General features: G+C 47.8%; 1 protein-coding gene across 1 annotated transcript in view; it reads right to left on the bottom strand.

The window, feature by feature from the left end:
- Nucleotides 1–20,618, bottom strand: part of mei1 (meiotic double-stranded break formation protein 1) — a 247,894-nt gene that overhangs the window by 86,487 nt on the left and 140,789 nt on the right. The window contains exon 20 of the mRNA XM_085969507.1: nucleotides 5,247–5,394. Within this exon, the coding sequence (XP_085825633.1) occupies nucleotides 5,247–5,394 (148 nt within the window). The remainder of the gene's footprint in view (nucleotides 1–5,246; nucleotides 5,395–20,618) is intronic.

Raw genomic sequence — 20,618 nt, forward strand, 5'->3', positions numbered from 1 at the left:
TGACTAATTACAGTGATGCTGGCCTTCAGAGGCTTTCAAACATCCAAAGTGCGCAGGAGTAAAGACACTCATCATTCCGCCAGAGGGGCCTCGAAACGAGTCCTCATGAGCCTCTGACGGATGGCCCTTCCACTTTCAGGAGCCCTTCCATCTTCCTCCTCCTCCTCCTCCTCATGCTCCTCCTCCTCCGCCTGCTCTTCCTCCTCCTCCGCCTGCTCCTCGACCGCCTGCTCTGCTGATCGTTGAGGGACAGCTGGAATTGGCTGGGTGCGTCGAATCGCCAAGTTGTGGAGCATGCAGCAGACGACGACGTGACCCACTTGCTCCAGCGAGTACTGCAGGGCTACCTTCGAATGGTCCAGACATCGGAAACGCTTTTTGAGCACACCAATAGTGTGCTCTACAATGTTCCTGGTCGCCTGATGGCTGCTGTTGAACAGCTCTTCTGCTGGGGTGGCGGCCACACGGAGTGGTGCCATCAACCATGGGCAGAGAGGATAGCCCTTGTCCCCAATAAGCCAGCCTCGTGGTCGAGCCGGCCCCTCAAAAAGGTCACAAACTGAGGTCTACCGCAGGATAAAGGCATCGTGGCTGCTCCCTGGGAATTGGGCGTTGACTGCCATGATGATTTGGCGGTGGTCACAGACCAGCTGCACGTTGAGGGAGTGGAACCCCTTGCGGCTGCGGAAGTCCTCAGGATTCTGGAATGGCGCCCTCAAAGCCACGTGTGTACAGTCAATCGCCCCCTGCACCATGGGGAAGTCCGCAATAGCAGCGAAGCCCTGCGCGCGCTCCGCCTGCTTCTCCAGGGTCAGAGGGAAGGTGATGAATTGACGCCTTCGCCTATAAAGGGCAGCTGTAACTTGCCGGATGCAACAGTGGACTGCAACCTGAGAGATATTCGCAATGTCCCCAATGGCTGACTGAAAGGATCCGTTGCCATAAAAATTGAGGGCAACAGTCAGTTTAACGGCCACCGACAGAGAGGTCCTGCACCGTAGACGCGGCTGCAGATCCTCAGCAAGCAGGTGGCACTGCTCAGTAACAACGTCCCTCCCGATTCGGAGCCTTCGCACACACTGCTCCTCCGACATGTCAAGGTATGACACCTGCTGCCTAAAGACCCTCGCAGCATACCCTCGGATTGGCCGACCTCCATTGCCCCTCCTCCTTCTGGCCAATCCCGGCCCTCTCTCCCGCCGTCTCTCTGCCCCTTCATAGTGTTCGGCCATGAGGCCGTCGCCCTCCAAAGCATCTCCCATTCCGATGCCAGTTGGTCAAAAGGCTGTTAGGTCTAGTGCTCCAACTGCTCCGGACAGGTTTGAAGGTCCCAAGTACTCTAATGCTAAATTCCAAAAACTCTGCTCCACAGTAGCTCACCAACTCTCTCCACCAACGATCGCAATGAACAGGCCAAGTGGCTGAAGCTTCTATACTAGAGCTGTCCCCTTTAAATAGCGCCCCCCGACTCCGAGAAGGGCCTGCTAACGCTCCTTCGAACTGTCACTAATAGCGCTAGGCGTAAAGGCTCCGGGCGCCACCCAATATCCACTCAGGCGCCCCTAAAAGGCGTTGCACACTGAAATAACGTCATGATCTGCTTGCGCTCGCGGGCGCGCGCAAACACTTAGCGCAGGCGTTAAATGTATAGTCAATATGGGAGTTGTCGCTATCTTCATTGCGCCCGCCCCAACATTGGGTAACGCCCCAATTCTCGGTCTCTTTAGGCGCTAACCGCTGGCGCAAACAACCGAATTTCTAGGCCATAGAGTGGTAATATTGGCAGACTTTAATTACCCAAATATCGATTGGGCTAATGCAAGGGTAAGGGGAAAGGAGGGGGGGGGGGGGGAATTTCTGAAATGTGTTCAGGAGAATTTCCTTGACTAGTATGTTCTTGGCCCAACTAGGAAGGAGGCATTGCTAGATCTGGTGCTGGGGAATGAGGTGGGCCAGGTCGACCAAGTGTCTGTGGGAGAAAACTTGGGTACGAGTGATCATCGTATCATAAGATTTAGATTAGCAATGGAGAGGAGCAAGGAACAATCTAGAGTGGAACGTCTAAACTGGAATAGGGCTAACTTCAATGGGAAGCGAAAGAATCTAGCCAGAGTAAAATGGAACCAAAGACTGACAGGAAAAACTGTAATGGAACAATGGGAGATCTTTAAGGAGGAGATGTTCCAAGTACAGGCTAGTACATTCCAACAAGAGGGAAGGGTAAGGGAAACAAAGCAAGGGCTCCTTGGATGACGAGGGAGATTGAGAAGATGATGAAACAAAAAAGAGAGGGTGTATGATGAATGTCAGGTGAATTCTTCAAGGGAGAACCAGACCAAATACAGTAAGTTGAGAGGGGAAGTGAAGATGAAAATAAGATTGGCAAAGAGAGAATATGAGAGTAGAATGGTGGTTAACATAAAAGGGAACCCAAAAATCTTCTACCGGCACGTAAACAGCAAGCGGGTAGTAAGAGGCGGGGTGGGGCCTATTAGGGACAAAGAAGGTGATATATGCTTAGAGGCGCAGGGCAAGGCTAGAATACTCAATGAGTACTTTGTATCGGTGTTTACTAAGGAGGGGAATTGGACTGACTGGATTGCTCTACAGAGAGCCGGCACGGACTCGATGGGCCAAATGGCCTCCTTCTGTGCCGTTATGACTCTATGACCTACATAATTATACTTTTACAACAATGTGTTGATACTATTCCCATTTTCAGTGCTCCTCTATAGACCACTGGTACTTCCTCAATCAAATAACTTTAAATGGGGAAATCTGATTAAATAGGGGGAATGGTTAAAGCAAATACATTGAGGGAAAGGTGGGGGAAGAGAAGACAGGGAAGGAGAGAGGAAGGTGAGGGGAGGGGAGAGGTGACTGAGGGAAGTGGAGAAGGGGAGGGAAAGCAAGGGAACGGGTGAGTGGAGATGAAGTGCGAGAAAGGGTTACAGATGTGAAGCAAGGGGAAAGGTGAGTGGAAGCAAAAGTAAATAGTGAGGGAGAGAAAGGGCGGGTGCAGACAGAGAGGACAAAACTGATGGGGAACAGGTCAAGATTAGGATAGCAAATGGTCAAAGGCTAAAGGGAATGCAAGAGATGGGGGGATGTGGAAAGTGTAGGGGTACGATGTGCATCAGGGAACCAACAACAGAAGCAGCAAAGGGCAGACAGTATGCAGCAGTGAAAAGACGTGGTGAACAGGTAATATGCAACATGGGGTAAGGAAATAGAGAAAACAAGAGAGTCCTATCCAGTAACACACATGACACACAGGACAGACAATGTATCCAATGACTTGCTGTGACCAACAACACAAGAGATCCAGGCATAGAATTTCCACAGGAGGTTCTCTCAATCTCCTAACTATAAAGGTTGCACCACAGAAGCAAACACAAGCCTACAGAGTATGAAGAGGGGGTGCAAGTATTAAGTTAAGTGGAAAAGACAATTTGGCTCCTGGTCTCCCAACGCCACAAATTTAAAATTCTCATCCTCGTGTTTAAATGCCTTCATGGCTTTGCCCCTCTCCATTTCTATAACCTCCTCCAACCCTACACCGCACTTCCCCATCCCCCACGCCAGACTCTCCATTCCTCTAACTCGTAACTTCAGCAGAAACTCTGTTTACGTTAGATCACCGGGGTTTTCACCCAAGCTACAGCAAGAGATCAGAACAACTTCCATGAAAGGGTTTTCACCTGGGACACAGAAAGAAAAGTACAGTCACAGGGGAAAGATAGACAGAATGCAGACACGTGGAGGAAGATGGAGAGATAAGTTCAGACATGGGAAAAAGAGAGAAGGTCAGACATGTAGGGAAAGAGAAGTTCAGATAGTCATGGACAGAGAAAGAAGTTTGGACAGAGGAAGAAAGAAGTTCTTATTGGAAGAGAGAAACAGAGTTCAGTCAGAGAGGGAGAAGTTCAGATAGAGAAAAGCAGAGAGAAAAAGATCATACAAGGAGATATAGATGTTCAGGAACACAGGGAGAGCCAGAAGTGTTCGAGAGAGAGGGAGATGGACGTTCAGGCATAGAGAGGCAGAAATGCAGGGAGAGAGAAGTTCAGGCACATTGGTAGAGATAGAAGGTCAGATACAATAAGATGCAGAGGTACAGACAGATCATGAGAGAGCAACTCAGATATATGGGGAGAAGTTCAGACACATAGGCAGACAGGGTGAGAGAGAAGTACAGGCACACCAGGAGAGAAAAAAGCAAATAGAAAAGCATGTTCAGACATAGTAAAAGAAACAAACATACAAAGAAGAAATATACACACAGGGATAAAAAGACAGGAACGGCACAGGAAGAGTAATACACACAATGATCCTTCCACTGCTTCTATGCTTTAGACAGTTTGTCCGATATCCAGTATTGAATGAGCCATGATTCCTTCCAGCGAAACATTGGGAAGACCGAAGCCATTGTCTTTAGCCCCCGCCACAAACTCCTTACCCTTACCACTGACTACATTCCCCTCATCAATCATTATCTGAGGCTGAACCAGGTGGTTTGCAAGCTTGGTATCCTATTGGAGCTGATCTTCTATTCCCATGTCCTCTCCATCACAAAGGCCACTTATGTAATATTGCTCAGCCCCACCCCTACCTCATAATGCTGAATCCCTCATCTATACCGTTGGCACCTTCAGACTCGACTATTCCAATATTCCCCGTGCTGGGCTCTTATCCTCCACTCTCTGTAAACATCAGTTGTTCCTGATTCCATTCCCTCTCCCTCCACCCCACCACTGGTGGCTATGCCTTCAGCCATCTAGGCCCAATGCTCTGAAATTCCCTCTCTAAACCCTTCTGTCTCTCCATCTACTACTCCCTTAAGAGCCTCCTTAAAACCCACCTCTTTGATCAAACTTCTGGTCACCTCTCCTAATATCTCGCTGTTTGGCTTAGTGTCCTTCATTTCCCGAACGCCTGTGAAGTGCCTTTGGGTGTTCTTTCTACATTTAGATGCTATATAAATACAATTTGCTGTTGTTGGATAGAGCAGAAAGAGAGATAGAAGGTCACAGCCACACACAAAAATCCTTATGCTCCAGAATTTCAGTCCAACCAAATCAGGTCCAACCCCTGGTGTTACTTTCTCCCTCGTTATCTTACCATAGATCTTACGCAATTTTGTTTTAAAAATTACTGATTCTGGTAGTGTGCAAAAGAATTACATACGATTAATGAACCAGGAGAACCAATTTCACTCACTGTAAATAACAAAAACATCTGTTTACCCAGTCTAGGCTGCTGCAATTTTCTTGACATACAGACAACAGATAGAGCGCGGCTCTAAGTACAAAGGGTGGCGGTGAATGCCCGCGATCTAAGGACGTGTGTAAAAAGCTACTGATGGCTGTGAACAAAGGACCTTCTGAAAAAAACCTACGGAAAAAACAAAAATGTGAAACACTCTAAAATAGTCATATTCAAGTACTTGAGCTGCCAGGTAGCCACATCATTATGGTTTAAACCAATGCCTAAGACCTTGAAATTATTTTAACAGAAGTTCAACCCATTTATTCTAAACAAGCTATCTCTGTTAAAATAGTGAACAAAAAATTTGCATAGCAATACATTAAACATTTATACACTAATGTTTTCACAGCATCATTTCACAGCACTGTCAGCTGTGGCTCAGTTGGTAGCATTTTTGCCTGAGTCAGAAGGTTGTAGGTTCAAGTCCCACTCCAGAGATTTGAGCACAAAAATCTAGGTCGACACTCCAGTTCAGTACTGAGGGAGTGCTGCACTGTCGGAGGTGCCGTCTTTCAGATGAGACATTAAACCGAGGCCTTGAATACTCTCTCAGGTGGACGTAAAAGAAATCATGGCACTATTTCAAGGAAAAGCAGGGGAGTTATCCCTGGTGTCCTAGCCGATATTTATCCCTCAATCAATATCTAAAAAAACAGATTATCTGGCCATTATCACATTGCTGTTTGTGGGAGCTTGCTGTGTGCAAATTGGCTGCTGAGTTTCTTAAAAAGTACTTAATTGGCTGTAAAGCGCTTTGAGACGTCCGGTGGTCGTGAAAGGGTCTTTCTTTCTTTCAAGATCTAAATGTTAAAAGGCAAAGAAACAGTTTCTTGGCATTGACATCCCCAGGTGGTGAACTAAGTGTTACAGCAAGGTCATCACAGGATGATGGCAAGATAGATTCCTAGATAGGCTGCAGAAATGTCAGAAAGCAATTCAACTCAAATTACTCTCGTACAGCTCCCATTAGCCAATACCCATACAAAAATTAAATTTCACATATGGTGCACACTTCCTCTTCATTACAGTACTTATGGTAATGCTTTGTGTCAACATTTATCACTGAAACTCCATTTTTTTTTTTTTATTCGTTTATGGGATCTGGGCATCGCTGGCAAGGCCAGCATTTATTGCCCATCCCTAATTGCCCTTGAGAAGGTGGTAGTGAGCCGCCTTCTTACATAAGAAGTAGGAGCAGGAGTAGGCCATACGGCCCCTCGGGCCTGCTCCGCCATTCAATAGGATCATGGCTGATCGGAATCTAGACTCACGTCCACTTCCCTGCCCTCTCCCCGTAACCCCTAATTCCCTTATCTGCTAGGAAACTGTCTATCTCCATTTTAAATTTATTTAATGTTGCAGCTTCCACAGCTCTCTGGGGTAGCAAATTCCATAGATTTACTACCCTCTGAGTGAAGAAGTTTCTCATCTCAGTTTTGAAAGGGCAGCCCCTTATTCTTAGATTATGCCCCCTAGTTCTAGTCTCACCCATCAGTGGAAACATCCTCCCCGCATCCACCCGATCAAGCCCCCTCACAATCTTATATGTTTCGATAAGATCGCCTCTCATTCTTCTGAACTCCAATGAGTAGAGTCCCAAGCTACTCAACCTTTCCTCATACGTCAACCCCCTCATCTCTGGAATCAACCGAGTGAACCTTCTCTGAACCGCCTCGAGAGCAAGTATATCTTTTCTTAAGTATGGAAACCAAAACTGCAAGCAGTATTCCAGGTGTGGCCTCACCAATACCCTGTATAACTGCAGCAAGACTTCCCTGTTTTTATACTCCATCCCCCTTGCAATAAAAGCCAAGATTCCATTGGCCTTCCTGATCACCTGCTGCACCTGCATACTAACTTTCTGTGTTTCATGCACCAGGACCCCCAGATCCCTTTGTACTGTAGCACTTTGCAGTTTCTCTCCATTTAGATAAGAACTTGCTCTTTGATTTTTTTCTGCCAAAGTGCATAACCTCACACTTTCCAACATTATATTGCATCTGCCAAATCTCTGCCCACTCACTTAGCCTGTCTATGTCCTTTTGCAGGTTTTTTATGTCATCCTCACTCATTGCTTTCCCTCCCATCTTTGTATCGTCGGCAAACTTGGATATGTTGCACTCGGTCCCTTCCTCCAAATCGTTAATATAGATTGTAAAGAGTTGGGGTCCCAGCACTGACCCCTGTGGAACACCACTAGTTACTGATTGCCAGCCCGAGAACGAACCATTTATCCCAACTCTTTGTTTTCTGTTAGATAGCCAATCTTCCACCCATGCCAGTATATTACCCCCAATCCCGTGATTTCTTATCTTGATCAGTAATCTTTTGTGTGGAACCTTGTCAAATGCCTTTTGGAAGTCCAAATACACCACATCCACTGGTTCCCCTTTATCCACCCTGTATGTTACATCCTCAAAGAATTCGACCAAATTTGTCAAACATGACTTCCCCTTCATAAAACCATGCTGACTCTGTCCTATTAAATTATGTTTATCCAAATGCTCTGTTACTGTTTCCTTAATAATGGACTCCAACATTTTGCCAACCACAGATGTTAGGCTAACTGGTCTATAGTTTCCAGCTTTTTGTCTACTTCCCTTCTTAAATAAGGGTGTTACATTAGCAGTTTTCCAATCTGCCGGGACCTTTCCTGAGTCCAGGGAGTTCTGGAAAATAATCACCAATGCATCCACAATCCCTACCGCCACTTCTCTCAAGACCCTAGGATGTAGGCCATCAGGTCCGGGGGATTTATCCGCCTTAAGTCCCATTATTTTACTGAGTACCATCTCCTTAGTGATTTTAATCGTCTTTAGCTCCTCCCCCCCCCCATTGCCCACTCTTTGTCCAGTGTTGGGATATTTTTAGTGTCCTCTACTGTAAAGACTGATACAAAATATTTGTTCAGCGTCTTTGCCATCTCCATGTTCCCCACCACTAGTTTCCCGGTCCCATCCTCTAAGGGACCAACGTTCACTTTAGCCACCCTTTTTCTTTTTATATAGCTGTAGAAACTCTTGCTGTCGGTTTTTATATTTTTTGCTATTTTACTTTCATAATCTATCTTCCCTTTCTTAATTAATCTTTTAGTTATTGTTTGTGTAGTGTATGTAACTGTTCTACCTTTAAGAGAACTATTGTATGTAACCGTCCACCTTTAAGAGAACTATTTTAGGTGTGGCACTACTTTATCCTGGCTGCTGTATACTGTAATACCGACAGTGACCACACCGGTATATAAGTGCTGTGGCAGAATTTATTGGGCAGATTCGCCCTGACCTTCGAATAGTAAAGTCCTGTTTAAGTTACTCTTGTAGTCTGTGTATTACTTCGCTATACAACCCACAGACTTTACAGTTTGCTGGCTTTTAAATGCTTCCCAATCTTCTATCCTCCCACTAGATTTGGCTAATTTATATGCCCTTGTTTTCAGTCGGATACTATCCTTTATTACTTTACTAAGCCACAGATGGCTGTCTTTTCTTTTACTCCCCTTTTTCCTCAGTGGAATATATTTATCTTGAAAGATGTGAAATATCTCCTTGAATGTAGACCATTGCTCTTGTACCGTCTTACACTTTAATCTGTTTTCCCAGTCCACTTTAGTCAATTCTCTCATACCTTCATAGTCTCCTTTATTTAAGCTCAGTATGCTGGTTTGAGATCCAACTCTCTCACCCTCAAACTGAATTTGGAATTCAACCATATTATGGTCACTCATTCCAAGGGGATCCTTTACTAGGACATTTTTTATTAATCCTGTTTCATTACACAGGACCAGATCTAAGATTGCCTGGCCCCTGGTTGGTTCAGTTACATACTGCTCAAGGAACCCGTCCCTAATACACTCTATGAGCTCTTCCTCAAGGCTGCCATGCCCAATTTGATTAGTCCAGTCAATATGAAAGTTAAAATCCCCCATGATTATAGCTGTTCCCTTATTACAAGCCCCAACTATTTCTTGATTTATACTCCGACCAACAGAGTTGCAACTGTTAGGAGGCCTATAGACTACGCCCACTAGTGACTTTTTCCCCTTATTATTCCTTATCTCCACCCAAACTATTTCACTATCCTGAACCTTTGACCCAATATCATTTCTGACTATTGCAGTGATTCCATCCTTGATTAACATAGCAACCCCACCTCCCTTTCCTTCCTGTCTGTCCTTCCTAATTGTCAAATATCCTTGTATGTTTAGTTCCCAGTCATGATTATCTTGCAGCCATGTTTCCGTAATGGCCACCAGATCATACCCATGTGTAGTTATTTGTACCGTCAACTCGTCAATTTTGTTATGAATGCTGCGTGCATTCAGATAAAGAACTTTCAAATATGTTTTCTGACAATTTATTCCTGCTTTTACCCCTTTTACTACTTTACCTTTATCATTATACATTCTGTCCCTTCCTGACACGCTCTGGTTTTTAATTCCCCCACTGCTACCTTGCTATATTGCCTTCTCCGCTGTCATTTTTATTTTTCGCTCTCTTAAAACCTCCCCCCCACTAATTAGTTTAAAGCCCTCTCTGCAGCCCTAGTTATTCGATTCGCCAGGACTCTAGTCCCAGCACTGGCCAAGTGAAGTCCGTCCCAACGGAACAGCTCTCTCCTGTCCCAGTACTGATGCCAGTGTCCCAGGAAGCAAAACCCATTTCTCCCACACCAGGCTTTGAGCCACGCATTTAACTCTCTAATTTTATTTACCCTAGCCAAATTTGCACGTGGCTCAGGTAGCAATCCAGAGGTTATTACCCTTGTGGTTCTGCTTTCTAATTTGGCCCCTAGCTGCTCAAACTCCCTCAGCAGAACCTCCTTCCTTGTCCTCTCTATGTCGTTGGTACCAACATGGACCACGACAACTGGATCCTCCCCCTCCAAGTTTCTCTCCAGCCCAGAGGAGATGTCCTTAACCCTGGCACCGGGCAGGCAACACAGCCTTCGGGACTCTCGCTCTTGGCTGCAAAGAACTCTATCTATCCCCCTAACGATACTATCCCCTACCACTACAACATTTCTTTTATCTCCCCCCACTTGAATGGCCCCCCGCTCCACGGTGCTGTGGCCGGGTTGCTCATCCTCCCCGCAGTCCGTGTTCCCATCCTCGCAGGGAGTAAGAGCCTCAAAACTGTTGGACAAGAGCAAGGGCTGTGGCTCCTCCAACACTACCTCCTGGATCCCCGTACCTGCCTCACTTCTAGTCACACCGTCCTGACCCTGGCCGCGGACTACATCTGAATTAATTAATCTAATTGGTGTGACTACCTCCTGATACACAGAGTCCAGGTAACTCTCCCCCTCCCTGATGTGTCTCAGTGTTTGAAGCTCGGACTCCAGCTCTTCAACACGGAGCCGGAATTCCTCGAGCAGCCAACACTTACTGCAAATGTGATCACTGTGAGCATCAATGGTGTCCACCAGCTCCCACATATTGCAGCAGCAACACATCACCTGATCTCCCATTCTATGTAATTAATTAAATTTATTAATATTATTCTTAAATACCCTCTGCCCCGATTCTAGATGATGAATATCGCACCTTAGAAACTATAAACCACAGAGTTTAAGCTTCAAAAGAGAGAAATACTCACCAACCAATCACTTACCCGCTTTCTGGTGACGTCACACTTGGATTACTTTTTACCTCTCTCCTTCCCTCTGACTTCGGAGACTGGAGATTGGTACGCCTTACCTGGGTCTCTGAAGCTTTTTAAAGCTTCCCGCTCGCGCCTCCCACTGACACCCGCGGTCTGAGGCCTTACCTGGGTCTCTGAAGCTTTTTAAGCTTCCCGCTCGCGCCTCCCGCCGACACCCGCGGTCTGAGGCCTTACCTGGGTCTCTGAATCCTTTTTAAGCTTCCCGCTCGCGCCTCCTGCCGACACCCGCGGTCTGAGGCCTTACCTGGGTCTCGGGAGCCTTTTCAAGCTTCCCGCTCACGCCTCCCGCCGATACCCGCGGTCTGAGGCCTTACCTGGGTCTCTGAAGCCTTTTTAAGCTTCCTGCTCGCGCCTCCCGCCGACACCCGCGGTCTGAGGCCTTACCTGGGTCTCTGAATCCTTTTTAAAGCTTCCCGCTCGCGCCTCCCGCCGACACCCGCGGTCTGAGGCCTTACCTGGGTCTCTGAGGCCTTTTTAAGCTTCCTGCTCGCGCCTCCCGCCGACACCCGCGGTCTGAGGCCTTACCTGGGTCTCTGAATCCTTTTTAAAGCTTCCCGCTCGCGCCTCCCGCCGACACCCGCGGTCTGAGGCCTTACCTGGGTCTCTGAGGCCTTTTTAAGCTTCCTGCTCGCGCCTCCCGCCGACACCCGCGGTCTGAGGCCTTACCTGGGTCTCTGAATCCTTTTTAAAGCTTCCCGCTCGCGCCTCCCGCCGACACCCGCGGTCTGAGGCCTTACCTGGGTCTCTGAGGCCTTTTTAAGCTTCCCGCTCGCGCCTCTCGCCGACACCCGCGGTCTAAACCGCTGCAGTCCGTGTGGTGATGGTACTCCCACAGTGCTGTTAGGGAGGGAGTTCCAGGATTTTGACCCTGCGACGATGAAGGATCGGCGATATACTTCTATGTCAGGATGGTGTGTGACTTGGAGGGGAACTTGGATGGTGCATACTGCAGCCACGGTGCGCCGGTGGTGGAGGGAGTGAATGTTTAAGGTGCTGGAGGGGGTGCCGATCAAGCGGGCTGCTTTGTCCTGGATGGTGTCGAGCTTCTTGTGTTGTTGGAGCTGTACTCATCCAGGCAAGTGGAGAGTATTCCATCACACTCCTGACTTGTGCCTTGTAGATGGTGGAAAAGCTTTGAGGAGTCAGGAAGTGAGACACTCTCCGCACAATACCTAGCCTCTGACCTGCTCTTGTCGCCACAGTATTTATGTGGCTGGTCCAGTTAAGTTTATGGTTAATGGTGACCCCCAGGACGTTGATGGTGGGAGATTCGGCGATAGTAATGCCACTGAATGTCAAGGGGCGGTGGTTAGGCTCTCGCTTGTTGGAGATAGTCATTGCCAACATTTTTAATGCAAATCCATATGTAAATATTTTAGAATAGTAATTCTGTAAGTAAACAATTGTCTGTTGTGATATAGTTGTAAGAATCGGCCACTATTGAGCTCAACTATCGCCCTAGTCTGTCGGCCATTTTGTTTTTCCTAATTTTCAAGTGCCTTTCCCCCATTCATTGGGAGTTTAATACCGATTTTTTGGTTTTCATCCATTAAAGATGGCATCTGGGACCCTCTTGCTCTTTTGCAGTCCTCTCCCCGCCACCAGCCGCCGATTTCAGGCTAGTGCCTACCTGACCGCTTTGTGAATCCTACCCCAACCCAAACGCCCACATCACAAGCCTGCATTGTTGTCTCCCATTGCCGTTTACTGCATGATGCCTGCCACTGAATTACTTTTCTGAACTTATTTCCGTCCTTTGTTGCCATTTGTTAAATTTGTTTGCTCCCCATCTCCCCGCCAAATGTATATCAATTAACTGGTTTATTTTACAATTGGTAAGTGAATATACTGAAGAATAGTTATACAGTAGTAAATCTCACCTTACTTCAGCTTAATTCAGTAAACCTGCAGTATGAAAAGTTACAAGCCACACCACACTATCCCTATTAGCGGTTAAGTATAACTTTTTTGCCCAGATCTTTCTTTGACCACAGTTGGCTCTACCTTAAAGGAAGAAACTGCTCATTCCCTGTGTCTCGCTTACCAGCAAGTGATTCCGAATCACATGCTTGCCTGTCCTTTGTTCCCTAGCTGACCAGGAAGGCAGCACATTGACCTCTAACCCTCTCCATCACTCTACATCAAGAAAGTGACCAGCAAGACTGCAAATGAAACCAGCTACTGCCCACTGTGTAGGGATCCCCAGAAACTACCAACTCTCAAATAAATAGGATAATTCTGATATTGCGGGCTGAATTCTCCTCTTGCTGCCAGGGTGAGACTTCTGCCCACTTTTGTAACCCTAACCATTTTCCTGGGTCAGGGGTTGGTAGGAAGGGGAGGAGATAGTGGGATGAAAAGGTGAGGAGTGAGCAGGTGGGGAAAGCATAGGTGATTGGGGGAGGGGATGGAAAGGGAGCCACCAAGGCCCACATTTTCCTCCAAGCCACCACAAGTGCAGCATTCAGCCGTTGCCATCTCCTTTTCCTAATATGCATGCTTACATCATTCGTCCTTCCTTTGTATATGGAAAACCTTACTGAATTATACCCCAGCTCCAACCACAACTTTGCTGAATAGGCTTGAGTTAGTCAGCCTACAGAATATTTTTAAAAGGCTTTCAAATTTAATAAATGAGTGCCCTGAATGAATATCATAAGAGGAAATTAAAGTAAAAATTAAATAATTTGTACTGCTGACATTTAGCACACAAAAATATAGTTGTGGGCGAATTCTGGCCCTGACGCACAATGGACATGAACCTATAAAGAACAGTATGAACAAAAGAACTTTCTCAATAATGCCTCAGTAGAAGATAATGACCCAGAAATTCCTTATCTTAACGCCATGAGTTAGCACCGTAATCCTGGCGAAAAATGGCGGTCGCCACGCTAACGCCCTTCTCTGGCGCGGGGACGGTGGCCACCATTTTGGTGAGGGCCTTAGCACTGCCAATAGCAGTGATGTCCCTAGAGATGCAAACTTGGACCTTAGCACTGAGTCCTAAGATTGCTCTGAAAAGCAAACTTTCAGCAGACTGACGGATGTCGTCAGCACTTCTTAAAGGGACACACACGTCTTTCAGGTAAGTTTGCATTGAAGCTTTTGGACTGGATTTTTTAAAATTTTACTGAAGTAGTGGCTTGGTGCAATACATGTTAAAAGATTTTTTAAGTGTGCAGGGAGTGCTGCTGGACGCTTACAAGGCCTCAGATGATAAAGGAAGGCCTCTGAGAAGACAGAAAATGCTGAAAATACTCAGCAGGTCAGGCAGCGTCCGTGGAGAGAGAAACAGAGTTAACGTCTCAGGTCGAGATGCAGCCTGACCTGCTGACTATTTCCAGCATTTTATGCTGTCATTTCAGATTTACAGCCTCCGCTTGCAGAGGGAAGAAGATGCAGAATAGGAAGATGCAGACTAGGAGGAGGCAGAAGGAAGGATGCAACCCAGACAGACCCTTTCTGGCCGGGATATCCAGAATGGAATCATCCATCTGCGGTACCAGTGACCACAATCCCAATTCCCCTTTCAACATTTGTCCCACCACCTTACCTTCCCTCTGTTACTGACCATCACTACATCCTCTTGGCCACAATGCTGAATTAAAAGCCACCACAAAGCAAACTTTCAAATCCAACTTTACACATCTGTCCATCCAATATGACATCAAGAAATCAAGTAATCACCATTATGCATTCTCTTAGTGACTGTCTTCTGTGTGCCTTTGCCTATCCTATCGATGTCACGCAGTGCTACCCCAGTGGCTGCAGCATGGCTGGTGGAAGGCAGCTGACTTTCAGTGGGGGACACTGCAAATGGCCTTGCTGGTCAACCTTGAGGAGCTGGTGTGTTGGAGCGTGAAATCGAGTGATGGTGTTTCTTCTTCTTCACTCTCCTCGGCCAACCACTGGCTGGGTAGGCTGCATTTCTTGGGTGTGTGAAATGAGGAAGGCACAAGGGTGGAGTTGTGGTGAGAGATGGGGGGGCGAAAGGAAGAGGTGAATGCAAGAGGAGGATAACATGAGAATACTAGCATCTTGTATCCTTTCAGCCCCGCCACTGACCAAGGGCTCAGCCATGCCCCTGCCAAGAATGGCCAGCACCGTCTCCTCCAAGGGGGTGAGGTGAAGCTAGGAATGGGAGGTGTGACTCGTGTTTGGTACAGATTGTTGGTAGGTGAACGATGGGGCGGGGGTGGGGGGGGGGGAGCGGTTGTGCATTGAGCAGTTGTGAGGCTAGTGGTGCAGTTGGTAGGAGACGGCTTTTGAAGATGCATTCACTGACCTTGACCACTGGTCTGAGGTCATGAAGCTTCTTTGGGCACTGGAGCCAGGTTGTGGGGATGACACTGCTGGCAGTGATGGCGCGGTGATCTGGTCCCACATCCTTCTTTCTGGGGGGCCTCCTGTTGATAAAGGACCTCTCTTGCAGTGTTGACCCCCTGCACAAAGCTGGAGTGCTGCGAGCAAGACCCCGAGTGCCCCTTCCCTGGCTTGCTGAGCCATTTGTGTTAGTGCTGGACCACTTTTAGCATTTTTTTTAGTTGCGGAATGCAATTCAGCTTTAAGAGCTGAAGACGAAGTCCCGTCTTCACACTGAGGACATCCTCCATCGTGTTGTGTGGTACTACCACCATGCTAAATGGGACAGATTCAGAACAGATCTAGCAGCTCGCAACTGGGCATCCATGAGGCGCTGTGGGCCATCAGCAGCAGCAGCAGAATTCTATTCCACCGCAATCTGTAACCTCATGGCCCGGCATATCCCTCACTCTACCATTATCATCAAGCCAGGGGACCAACCCTGGTTCAATAAGGAGTGTAGAAGAGAATGGCAGGAGCAGCACCTGGCGTACCTAAAAATGCAGTGCCAACCTGCGGAAGCTGCAACACAGGACTACATGCATGCTAAAAAGCAGAAGCAGCGGTTCAAGGCGGCGGCTCACCACCACCTTCTCAAGGGCAATTGGGGATGGGCAATGAATGCTGGCCTTGCCAGTGACGCCCACATCCCATAAACAAATTTTAAAAAATTATTATCCTCAAGGATGGTGGAGCCCAGCACGTGAGTGCAAAAGGCAATGCTGAAGCGATTGCAACCATCTTCAGCCAGAAGTGCCGAGTGGATGATCCATATCGGCCTCCTCCTGAGGTCCCCAGCACCACAGAAGCCAGTCGCCAGCCAATTTGATTCACTCCACATGATATCAAGAAACGGCTGAGCGCACTGGATACAGCAAAGGCTGTGAGCCCCGACAACATCCCGGCTGTCGTGCTGAAGACTTGCGCTCCAGAACTAGCCATGCCTCTAGCCAAGCTGTTCCAGTACAGCTACAACACTGGCATCTATCCGACAATGTGGAAAACTGCCCAGATATGTCCTGTCCACAAATAGCAGGAGAAATCCAATCTGGCTAATTACCGCCCCATCAGTCTACTCTCAATCATCAGCAGAGTGCTGGAAGGTGTCATCGACAGTGCTATCAAGCAGCACTCTATTTGGGAATTCTTTTTAAGCAGGCAGTTGAGCTGTAAGGGCTAAAAACTGCCTATTTTTACATGATTTTTATTTTTTTCATTTCAGAATGTCGCGATTTCAAAATTCTCATCCTTGTTTTAAGAACATAAGAACATAAGAAATAGGAGCAGGAGTAGGCCAATCGGCCCCTCGAGCCTGCTCTGCCATTCAATAAGATCATGGCTGATCTGATCCTAACCGCCAATCCACTATCACAGAACCATCTCCTGAATCTAACAGAATTAGACACACGAAATAGGAGCAGGATCAGGCTACACGGCCCCTGGGCCCGCTCTGCTACCCACAGGGCCATGACCGATCCGAACCTAGACTCATGTCCAAATTCCTGCCCGCTCCCCGTAACCCTTAATTCCCTTTACTTCTAGGAAACTGTCTATTTCTGTTTTAAATTTATGTAATGATGTAGCTTCTACAGCTTTTTGGGGCAGCATATTCCATGGACCTACCACCCTCTGAGTGAAGTAGTTCCTCCTCATCTCAGTTTTGAAAGAGCAGCCCCTTATTCTAAGACTATGCCCCCTAGTTCTAGTTTCACCCATCTTCGGGAACATCTTCCCCGCATCCACCCGATCCAACCCCTTCACAATCTTATATGTTTCAATAAGATCGCCTCTCATTCTTCTGAACTCCAATGAGTAGAGTCCCAATCTACTCAACCTCTCCTCATATGTCCAACCCCTCATCCCCGGGATTAACCGAGTGAACCTTCTTTGTACTGACTCGAGAGCAAGTATGTCCTTTCTTAAGTATGGACACCAAAACTGTACGCAGTATTCCAGGTGCGGTCTCACCAATACCTTGTACAACTGCCTCCATGGCCTCGCCCTGCCCTATCTCTGTAACCTCCTCCAGCCCCACAACCCTCTAATTCTGCCCTCTTGAACATCTCTGGATATAATCACTCAACCATTGGTGGCTGTGCCTTCAGCTGCCTAGGCACTAAACTCTGGAATTCCCTCCCTAAACCTCACCGCCTCTCTTTCCTCCTTTAAGATGCTCCTTAAAACTTACCTCCATCTGCCCTAATTTCTCCTTATGTGGCTTGTGTCAAATTTTTGTCTTATAACACTCCTGTGAAGCGCCTTGGGGCATTTTACTACGTTAAAAATGCACTATATAAATACAATTTGTTGATTGTTGTTGTTGAAGGCAGTTCCCCTTTAAGGGACTGAACTGCTTCCTGAAATGACCGGCTTGCTTTAAGAGAAGGCTATTTTTGCTGCAATGATGCAATGGCCATGCTACATTGGGCCTCCTGCCGGGACTAACACCACCAGAACGGTAAGTTTAGCACGGGGCTAATGTTAATTAGCTACCAGGGCCAATTTACTGGTCCTATCAGCACCATCAATTTCTGCAGCCATGAACGTGGCACCGGCAGGTTTTTAGCAATGTGGAATTCCTAAGCCAATGTATAATGCAGATATACAGGAAACTTTGTGCCATCCGGAAGTTGAATGTCCGGCAACTTTGATCTAACGGCAGAAATCAGCAGCCGTTTTGGTTAGGTGTTTTTTTTTCTCCTAGCATTCTTTTCACAGGCAGGCTCTGGAAAGCGTCTTTGTCGTTTAGCAACAGCTTCAGAGACACTTCCAAGCTACTGGGCCGAGTGTTTACAAGCTGTTGCTGAGCAACACAGTGTTTGTGGTCAGACACGGCAGGCTCTAGAAAGCGTCTCTGTATCTTAGCAACAGCTTCAGAGACGCTTCCAAGCCAGGGGCCGAGTGTTTACAAGCTGTTGCTGAGCAAGTGTTTGTGGTCAGATACTGCGATGAAAAGCTCCTATCTGATAACATTGACGCTGGTCTATCCGGAGCTTTTAAAAAAACGGCAGTAGCTCGGTCCCATGGGTGCCGGATGGCACAAAGTTTCCTGTAATGCTGAAGCTGCAGGTTAAATACATTCCTAAAACCAAGAAGCTCAAATGTGATCCTAAGTGGATTAACAGCACTTTAACAAAGTGAAATAATGAGAAAAAAAAATCACAAATCTCCTCCCTACAAACCTAGGGAGGAGATTTGTGATGCACTGACAATCATTATGAGAGAGTCAATGGACCCCGGGAAGGTCTCAGTAGAAATAGGCCAACGTAGTGCTATATTCAAAAAAAGGGGACAAAATAAATACAGGAAAATACAAGCCTATACGTCTTACTTCTATTGAGAGATGGAGCGGCTGGGTAGGCCTGCAGCACTAGACCACACAGAGGAGGGAGGGAGGGATCAAGTGGGCGTCGGTGCCGGAGTATGGCGGGGGGAGAAGATCGGGGACATCATGAGTCCGGGGGGGGGGGGGGGAGAAAAATCAGGGACTTCGTGGGACCGGGGAGGAGGGAGCACATCGGGGGGCCGGGAGCACGGGCGAGGCCATAGCACATCGGGGGGGCCGGAGGCTGATCGCATGGGGGCCAGAGGAGCATGAGGGAGGGAGGCAGACAACATTAGGGGTCTGGAGGCCTGGTGGAGGATCGTAGGCCTCATATGGGGGAGGCGGGGGGGGGGGGGGGGGGGAGGTCACCGATCACAGTTAGGTGCAGAAGCTGGATCCATGAGTTAAGTGTAAAGGCCAGGGAGTGGGGATCGTTGCTGGCCTCAAGAGCATCGGTTGGGGATTGGGGGGCGGGAGATCACATCGGGGCCAGCCACCAGAGGATCGTGGCCGGCCTGAGGACCATCTGGGGTGGGGGTCCAGGAAGATGATCAGCAGCCTCGTGTGGGGTCTCCGATCGCAGGGGTGGGTTAGGCAGGGACACAGGATCCAGGAGGTAGGTGTAAAGGCTCTTACCTCCTAGATGCAGCAGTCCGTGCCTCGCTGTAACTGCTGAGTTTTACGAACTGTGTAAAACCCGTCCAGCTGCAGCTATAAACAAAATGGAGGCTAAAGAGGAGGCTTCCAGGCTCATTGCAATATTTAAATTGATGTCCTGCCTCCTGGCAGCGGGTTGACTGCCAGCCCCATCCTGCCGAGTCCCCAACACATCAAAACTGGAAGTGGGCGGGTTGGAGTTGGGTTCAGGTCAGGAATCCGATTTTTAACAATTTAACTACCCCCACACTCCAAACCCACCCGTTTTTTAAGGTTAAAATTCCCCTTTTGTTGTGTGATGTTATCAAGGGTAAATAAGTGAATTTTTTATGTCAGTGTCACATTTAGAGGGTGTGGGTCTTTTGTTAAGGCCATGGTGACTAACACCCCATGATATGGTGGAATGGCACTACTTTTCCTACTCTATTTTAAGTTTGACTCAATATTGGGCTGGATTTTATCAATGGAGGCGTGTAGGAGGCGGGACTCCCACTTTTGGGGTTGTAGTCCCGCCTCCATCGAGTTGTGGCCAACCCACTCGATTTTCCCCTGATTGACCTTGTTGAGCCTGCCCAGCGGGCTCAGCAGGCCAATTAAGGGCCACCCGGCAACAGGTGACGTCACAGATTGACATTTCATCTGTCAAGTGCTTTTGACAGATGAAACATCAGCGTTTGACAGCTCTTTGAAGCTGTCAAACACTGACAATCTGTACACTAAGTTAATTCCTTCCTCTCAGGCTGATTTAGAGATCTCTCCAGAACAGAAAGCAGAGGCTGCAGATTTTGACAGCTCGCGGCCATTCTGCTTTCTGTGCCGGTGAGATGAGGGACTCCCGAGACCTGAAGGAAGGAAGGCTGCATTATTAAGTAAAGGTAAGTAAAACTTATTTAAACACTTTACACACACCAAACATACTTACCTCTGCACTCATGCACCCATTACTCACCTGAACACCGGACATCTCGAACCCTCCAAGCCCTTCAGCCCGACGGTCCGCCTCGCTAACTTGGCGTGGTTTGGAGCCGTCGGGATGCCCACACTTCAGGGATAAAAATAGGGATTAGGCTAAAAACTGCCCGTTAACAGGCAGTTAATTGGCACTAATCCCCTTCCCGTCTCGTGGAGGCGGCTCCCAGCACAGGTCGGATACCCGCCTCCTGTGAAACGGGCATGGAGGCGGGATGGGTTCGTGCCCCCCGATTTCGCGATTTTAACCCCCCACACGCCTCCAATCCCGCCTCAACGGCCCGATGAAATTCGAGCCCAATAGGTTGTTGACAAAGCAACGGTTAACATGGTACACCTTTCAATTTTCCCATAGATAGAATCAAGCAGTTGCAAAG

The sequence above is a fragment of the Somniosus microcephalus genome, chromosome 28, assembly GCF_052327205.1.
Source record: "Somniosus microcephalus isolate GS21.2 chromosome 28, FLI_Smic_1.0, whole genome shotgun sequence".
Taxonomy (NCBI): Eukaryota; Metazoa; Chordata; class Chondrichthyes; order Squaliformes; family Somniosidae; genus Somniosus; species Somniosus microcephalus.